The 8,504-nt window shown below is 38.8% G+C and overlaps 1 protein-coding gene across 1 annotated transcript; it reads right to left on the bottom strand.

Moving 5' to 3' along the window:
- Positions 1 to 4,733: 4,733 nt before the first annotated feature.
- Positions 4,734 to 7,537, bottom strand: MRPL53 (mitochondrial ribosomal protein L53). Its single transcript, XM_040546175.1, has 3 exons — positions 7,386 to 7,537; positions 6,832 to 6,944; positions 4,734 to 5,186 (listed from the first exon to the last, which is right to left on the bottom strand). Exons 1-3 carry the CDS (start codon positions 7,472 to 7,474, stop codon positions 5,059 to 5,061), a joined length of 330 nt encoding a protein of 109 aa, XP_040402109.1. The 5' UTR covers positions 7,475 to 7,537; the 3' UTR covers positions 4,734 to 5,058.
- Positions 7,538 to 8,504: the final 967 nt, after the last annotated feature.

Here is an 8,504-nt window from a genome sequence, read left to right as displayed (position 1 = left end):
CCTTGCAGGAAAGCCTTTCTCTTTCACAGACTGTCGAAGGAACCTAGGAAAAAAAAAACTGGAAGCTAAAGCTAGTTTTAACTACTGTCCCATCCCGCTCCCATTGCCAACATGCCAAGTTTGCCAAGTGTGTTAAGTACGTGACTCGTATTCAAAAGATCTTCTTCTAAGAAAATTCTTGCCTCTGGCATCCCAGGCAACCATGCAGGATAGGCAGGTATTTTCCAGTTTGCTCTTCTAGACCTGAAAAGCCTCACTGTATTTGGGTTTAAGTCCTTGATTCCTTCTTGCAATATGAGCTTACATATCTAAAACCTAGGCCATAGAAAATCTGTGAGGACGTAAGTAATACCTTAATTTATTAATTAAGGTAACCTTAATAAGAAATACCTTAGTTCCCTGATTTTTTTTTTCTATGTTCCTGCCATAAAATACTGTTTCTGGTACCCTTCCCTATATGTGCATATACTAGGGAGCAGTCTAACTTGGTGCTGAGCTATATGAAGGAAAGGCAGAAATAGCCATACAATTCATTAATTTGCCATTTCTAGTAAATACTGTGGTATTCATTTGAGAAGTAGATTTTGAAGAGAAGTTCTCTAAAGTCCCACCTAGAAAAAGAAACTTTAAAAACTCAATGAAAATAACGTTTCTTTTATTCATGCAAGTGATTTGAACCACTCAGACTTAATAGTAATGAAAAGACAATTTGAGGAAGAACTGTGTTTCACATGACAAATTTGCTGTTTATTCTTGCAGGCCATGCTATTTTTAAAGTCGGGCTGGTCTTTCATCCCCTGTTGAAAAAGGGTGTAGGAGTCAAAAGAAACAGAGAAGTATTAACTGGGTAAAGAAGGAACAAGAAGGAACGTGCTGCTTTGTCTCCTGCCTGTCCTCTGAACTTCCTGCAAAGATCATCAGACTGAGGTATGAAAACTTGTCCACGAAGGACTCAGCCTTTCCCAGGCTTTGTTCCTATTGACCAAGCATTTTCACAAGCAGGTCTGCCACTCTGTTCTTCTAGCTATTTTGTCTTAAAAGAAATGTTCTTTTCATATGTAAGCACACCCACCTTCCCTCACAAAGCACAACACAGCCCCCCATTTGATATGCCATTAACCTGTCTGCAGCACTGCCAGTACGTAGGGAAGTGTTTCAAGCCAAGCAGAGCCTCTAAGTTCACGTTAACCCTGCTTTCAAATACCACTCTGAAACTTAAGACATGATCAAGACAGATCAACATGGGAACTCATTCACCTTCACACCTCTTAATATCTATCCCTGCGCACAGCATTAATTTTGTAAAACCTTGAGAAGGCCAGCTCAAGGTAAAGATTATTTGCTCTTAGGTAAAAGACAATCAGAGAGCAAAGTGGCTCCGCAAAGTGCTGCTGTGTCCCAACATTCCTCAGTGTACAGAGCCAACAAGGTTGAGGGAGAAGAAGAGAACAAGCAAGAGTCTACCAGGAGCAAAGCTTCTCAACTGCTCAAAGCTACTGCAAGATCCAGGCAGACAGCAAAAAGGGCTCAGAAGATTGACTCAGGCCTCCCAGAGGGAAAAGACAAGAGCGGATGAGATCAAATAGTTGCAGGAAGGAAAAAGGCTCTTAAGCCAGAAGAAAGCAGGGGATGAAAGCACAGTTGAGAGAGGCACTGTCAATAGGCAAGCTGTTGTCCTGGAGGTGACTCCTAACCACCCCGTGGAGAAGCCAGGCCTGGCATCCAGGGTTGTGCATTCAGCTGATGAGGTGGACAGCAAGTCAGCAATTCCTCAATTACAAGGGGTGTACCCTCCCTGTGCACGTGTATACGCATGTGGAATATATGTTTTGGGAGCAAAATTTAAAAAAAAAAAAAAAATTTTCTATTTTTTCTTTTTCTTTTTTTTTTTTTTCAATTTTCACTTCATTATACCATATTCATTCGTTGCTCATTCAAGATTTAGAGTATAGGTGAAAAACTAGGACAAACCATAATTAATGCATTCTTTCACATCCAATAGGGCAAACGATTTTCAGAGATGAGTATATGATGCCTAAAAACATTTCAAAGTCATCACCTGCTATCAGACATCCTACTTACCCAACATGGTGTGCTGTTTGTATTTAGTTAATCAGTGTTTTAAGGACCTGTTCCAGCTCCTTTTATATTTAGGCAGGTGGCTACATTTTTGGCGAGGTATTATCATCAAGATTTGTGGGTCAGACAATAATAACATGCAAAGTCAATGCTCATCCAGCCCTGCTTTGTTCTGTATGACTGACCTTAATACCCTCTATATCCACACCCCTAGCCTGTGGATGTCGATAAAATGTCTGAGCAGCCAGCCGGTCACTCTGCTTTGTTTTATTGTCACACAGGAGCAGAAATTGATACTGCATGAAGAGCTCACAACAAAATTATCTAAATGCTTAGAGAATAAATTCATTAAAGATTATCTTCAATATACTTTAAAAATGAATTTGTACCCTTATCTGCAGAGTACAAGGAGAATAATTTTCTACATAGCAACGTAATAATAATCAGAGTATCCTCTTGCCCCTATTGCTTGTATAATTTCACTATCTTGTAGTCTTGAAAATGCACGTTCTTAGCTTTGTTTTTCTATCCTGTACATTTTCCTTTATGTTACATATTTGAATCCTAGAAATTTACTTTTTTTCATGCACAAAACATACTGTACTTTTACCATTGCAAATTGTAGCTAATAGCACACAGAGCAAAGGCAGCATCAGCCTACACTTTGTCCACCAAGTTGTCAGTCATTTCTCAATAGCGGTGTTATTGGCCTTTTGCCTGACCTAAGCAACAAAGTTGGGCACCTCTGGGTTAAAATACCCGAAAAGATTTTGTCTATAGAGAGTTGGATGCCTCTCCATTAGACTAAAGAAAAAAAAAAAAACTTTCTTCAACAGGGGAGATTTATTTTGGCTGTAAAAAGCAGAACTGGGACCTTCATTTTTCTCTCTCTCCTTGTCACATATATAAACCTCTATCTTGGACCAATATAAACACTCTAGAACCTTAATATTACTTAACCCCTGTTTTATTCTCTAAGTGTATATATATGGCTAATTGTTTATGATGGATATAAGTGCTTCACATTTGAAGACAACCTTTGCATAATTTACTTAATCGTTGTACAAACTGTTAAAAAATTAAAAGATCACAAAAATCACCTTTTGAGCATACAAATACATGATTAACTGGGGACTAAAATAATTCTTCAGTGTTTTTCCACTTCTCTCTTTCTCTCTAAGACTCATTCAGGTAACATCTTGCCACAAAATATTCCTCTAAACTGAAAAAAAAAAAAAAGAACTCAAACTGTCCTTTCAACAACTTTTTTTCCTCTTTTGTTCACTTTCTAAAATACTCTTTTAGCTTCACAGGACTTGCAATCCTTTCAAGGAATTTCAGATGTTTTCATAACTCCTTTACTAGAAGGGAGCTCAATAATAGGTTCAGGAGCTCAGCATTCTGAAACCACCTCAAAGAGCTGGTGGCCTAATTAAAATAAATAAATAAATAAATAATAATAATAAAAAAGGATAACAGACTGCAGAGAAGGTATTCATCTCAGACAAAGTAGTTCACACGTGTTGTTCCTGTGTCTGAATTTCACTGACCTATCTGCCCCAATCATTTTATCTTACCCTCTTCTATTTCTTGCAAACACGCAGAAGAGGCCATCGTAAAACATCACAGGTGTGTGTTTAGCACAGCTCTGCACCTTTATCTGCAAGGTGATAAAGAGATCACCTTGACTTCAACAACCTGGTGAAGAAGTTGTCAAGACAGACCTTAAAAGTGCTGCTAGATAAAACAACGTTGCTTTCAGAAAGGACACTGTCCATTTACAAATCTTGGCAAAAATAAGTTCAGATTAGTTTTAGATAAAAGATTCGTGCCCTAAGTCTGCTGTCAAATTAATGTCATACTAAATATATATACTAAAATTTTATAAAAAGTCGAGCATTTGATTAACAACAGGTAGAACTAATACCTCAATAGGACTGCACCTGCAGTTCTTGAAACTGGAACTTTGATCACATTTTCCTTAAGAACTGAACTAGAACAACACTGATGCACATGAAATGCATGTGCAGTTGACACCTTCACCTGCACAGCCTGAGGACAGATCAGCCCTTCCAAACCCACAGAGCTCTGCAAGACAGACGAGACACCTAAGCACTTACGTTAATAAATAATAGGGTTGGACACTGGGCTATAAACACCAAATAAAGCTCTCCCTTCGATCTTTATAAAATATTTAATGAAATACACAACTGAGTGACAAAAATCTTACACAACTGAACTTCAAAGATAGACCTTTTCTCCAATTATCAAAAACACTAACTTATGCTTCCCTTTGAGCTAGACTTTGCTGCTTTTATGCAGGATGAGTAGCTCTACTGTGTGTTCACAGTCCCATTACCTTGTTACTTTAATTGCTGAGCTAAATTTACATATAGCAAATCTCACACTTTCTTGAAAAACAGAAGAAGAAAATGGCAGGGACTTAGCAACAGAGGTGATATAAACTGGGTATCAGAAAATCTACTCTGTATTTGCAGCTTGGAGTTCCTCAGCTACGCCAATGATGAATACTTTTGAAGTCTTCTTCAGATATTTATATTTAATAATTTTCACAAATGGTAACTGCTGTAATATTTTGTGTTCCAACACATAGAAAAATTGTTGGAAATAACATCTAGAGAGACCTGTCTTCAGTTTAGTATTTATTAACTAATGTGCAGTATTCGTAGTTATATGCAAATATATGTGATATTAGTCCAACATGCAGATGACACAGGCAGGTGCTTAGAAAGATGCATTCACGCATCTTGAGTCACTCTGATCCACTGATGAATTGTCAATGCATTATGCCTTCATTTCGTGGAAGGCAGGAGAACATTTAAATAGTTCATTCTGCTCTACGTTGACTTGGTCAGTGTTTCAGCCATCTCTCTTAGAATTTGTTGCATCGGAGAAATCCTTCTGTACAGTTTCCTGTTTTAACACATGTAAATGCAAACACAGCTGTCGTTCTGTTCTTCAGGGATTCTTCTTCTTGCTTTTCTGTTCTGCCTTAAGCTCTTTTGTATTACATCTGGACCCCAGTGCTGTTAACATTTCTACTGTCGTTAGGTTGGCTCCTTTCATTATCAATCGGTCTCCATCAGCTGTAAAGGAAAGAAATTTCAAGACCTCAAAGTCTAAGCCACAATTACTTCAGCGTGCAGTTGTGTTTTGTACACATAAATCCAAATACCCTGTTCATCTTGTCTGATTAGAAGGTAGTCCACTTACCACAAAATCTTATTACACAACAAACAAATATATTAAACTGCACTGAATGAGCATGTACTCTTTATTTCTGTCCTGCATTATTCAAAAATAAACATTTTCTCTAGATGTATCTATGGTAAGAACATATATTTCTTAAGAGTGCTTCACATTATACCCTCAAAGTTATCTAGCAGAAGGTACTGTTAGGCATAATTTCCACACATGGCTCAGCAGTTTAGCAGCATGTTGTATATGGTCCATTTAACTTACTTCTTTAGCCCAAACAGTGAACTGTTTTACACAATCTGCTAGTTGTAACAACAAAAAGTAGAGATCACTAGGATTTCTAAAATTCTGAGAACAAACAAACATACCACTTTAAAACAGGGAGGGAACATTAGAAACTAAGGGTAGTACCTAAGTTAATTTTTAATTTTACAAGATTTGCAAATATAAAAGATGTATCCAAACCTATATAATGCAATACCATGCAGGGCATCCAAGTTCCAGTAACAGTTGCCAACTGCAAGGGCTGCAAACTTCACTTGGAAAAAATCGGCTCTTAGAAAGTGAAGAGTTCAGACCTCTTGGCATTAGTGAAATAAATTGTTTTTGTTTTACACTAGAAAACATTAAGCTTTACCGCTTAAGTCTTAACACATCACAGTTAGAGTCATGGATGGGAAAGGCAGAGGCATGGGGGAGGGAGAAACAACCATTGTCAACGCTAAAATAATTTGGCTTTCCTCAGCAAAGTGAAGTACATTCAGCACTTTTGGCATTTCTAGTGATTCACTAAATATATGAAAGCTTAAAGAAAAGTGGGTAACAGGAAAAAATAATAATGAAAACTTTAATGGGCTACATGCCATATTGGGCCATTACAGCACAGTAGGAAAGAAGATGCAGCCAGAGAAAAGGACAAAAGCAGATTACTGCCATCTGTTCATAGCCTTGAATCTGGGCTGCTTCCAGAACTGAGGAAATTTCCACCATCATCCCTTCCTCCTCACTGTACTCTCAAAGCAAACTGAGAAATTCATTGTACTCCAGTTGACCTCATTTTGCAAGGCCACCTGCACACGTATGGTCCTATATGAGCAGTTCCTTCAAGCTACATAGCAAGTTACTCAATTGTATAAGCAGCTGAAAGTATTAAACTTTTCTGTTCTCAAGACCAAGATGCCTCCACCGCAGATAACAAAAAAATTACAAAGTGAACAGATTCTTACATCAAAACAACGCTACACTTCCTTCCCTGGAATTCTGTTTGATTGTGTGGTCCCACAAGTACATTACTGCAAAAGTAGACTCAACCCCACCAGATCTAACTAGTACAAAGACAAACATGCATGTTTCTATATATATCGAACTGTCAGTGACTCCCTCTTCCTTTTTTCCTCCAACTGCACAACATTTAGGTGTGGACCAGAACCAAAAAAAGTAACCACTGCGAAAAGTATCACAAAGGAGACAAAAACGCTGTAAAAACACAAACTTGGAAGGTTTTTTTGTAAAGATTAAAAAAGAATTTCTTACCAAACATAACATCTACAAGTGGTTCAGACCCATCGTGTCTCACATCTGCAGTCACTTCGCAGTTCCTGTTAGTGGCTTGTATTTTTTTACGGCTTATACATTCAAGAAATTTTCTGAAAATGTATTTAAAGATATATTGAGTACACGGTAGATAGAAATTACAGTAAATATATGGAAGATATTTCAAAAGCTGATTTGAACAGCTTGACATGGCGGGGTGACAAAAGTATAAGCATAATGGAATTTGTATTTAATAATTTCAGACATACTTTTTATGAGGTAATCACTTGTAAAAATCCAAATGGATATTCCGTATATACTAACATGTAGAAAGAACTTTGTAAAACTACAATGCATTTCTCCCAGCTGGGTTAATAATAAGTTATTTAAATTAACTTGGGCTTAATTCAAATAACCCCAAGGTCGTCGTGCCCCCCCCGCCTCCAGCTTCTCAGCGCAGGCCCAGGCCGCCCCGCCGGGCGCAGGCCCGAGAACCAGGGCACACCAACGCTGCCGGGGGGCCGGGGCCGCTGCAGCCCCCCGGCGCCCCTCACCTGGTGCTCTCCACGTTGGACTCGAAGGGGCAGAAGCGGACCACGATGCTCTTCACCGGCCGTAGCACTACGTTGATCTTGCCCGCCATCTTCTCGCTGCCCCTCTACTACAACTCCCAGCAGCCCCCTCGCAGAGGCGGGCAGTGGGCGGGCGGGCCGTTTGCCCCAGAGCCGCCTGGGAAATGTAGTCCGCGGGGCGGCTCTGAGGCGGCCTCCTGCTCGGGTGCCCCTACAAGCCTACTTTAATGATCTGGGGCGTTCCAGGCTGTGCTTGTGTATAGTTAAAGGAGAGAGGCCAACCGACTCTTCCTTCGACTGTGTAGTGCCCTAAATGCCTGTTTAGGCATGGATTTAAGTACCCAAACCTAAACAGCATAAACACCTCCTCGGGTGTGAAGGTTCGCTCGAGCAGAAACCATTGCAGTCATTATTGCCTCAAGGCTTTGTACTGGCCTGCTCCTAAATAGTGTTTGATTTTAGATGTGCCAACAGCAGCCGTCTGCCCTAACGCTTAGGAATAACACCTTGATTATGTTTTACACTTGTTCTGATAATGTTCCATATTAGGAACTTCTTAATTGGAGTAGTTCTCTTAATATATTATAGGCGTAGTTGTGATCCTCCAATGATACTAAAATGAGGGGAAAAAAGTATATGGAAAGAGGTAATACTTCTGCTAGTCCAGTAGATAAAGTTAGAGAAAAAAGGCAAGCTTTTAACATAAAATTGACATAACGGATCTGCTCAGGGCGCCAGTACCACTGAAGTTGCATACCATAAGAAGAGGTTATGGAATAAAACTTATGAGGAAGCTATCGTATTTTATCCATAAACTTAAGAAGTAAAGTTGCTTGGGAAGTCTGTATTTATTTATTTATTTTAATTTTACTTCTATCCCTATTAAGTGACAGATTTTAATGTCATTCAGAAGTACTGTAGTTTATTCAATATGATTGAGTAAATGAGGATATCAATGAGGATAAATATAACGTGTAGGCAATATGACCAGGGATAAATTAGAGGAAATATTTTGGAATATATCAACCAGAAGGGATGCTTGTTGTATTGGAAGTGAATACATTTTTTTCTCATAGGTTAGATACTCAGTCTTTAAACAAA

This window comes from Cygnus olor, chromosome 2 (assembly GCF_009769625.2).
Source record: "Cygnus olor isolate bCygOlo1 chromosome 2, bCygOlo1.pri.v2, whole genome shotgun sequence".
NCBI classification, from domain to species: domain Eukaryota; kingdom Metazoa; phylum Chordata; class Aves; order Anseriformes; family Anatidae; genus Cygnus; species Cygnus olor.
This window is presented reverse-complemented; position numbering and strand designations above follow the sequence as displayed.

Excerpts from the sequence above, each read along its gene's own strand:
- MRPL53 (XM_040546175.1), bottom strand. The coding sequence starts at position 7,474 with ATGGCGGGCAAGATCAACGTAGTGCTACGGCCGGTGAAGAGCATCGTG. Across the intron at positions 6,945-7,385 it reads TCCAACGTGGAGAGCACCAG|AAAATTTCTTGAATGTATAA; the intron begins GTGAGGGGCGCC and ends ATACATTTTCAG. Across the intron at positions 5,187-6,831 it reads ACTTGTAGATGTTATGTTTG|CTGATGGAGACCGATTGATA; the intron begins GTAAGAAATTCT and ends TTTCCTTTACAG.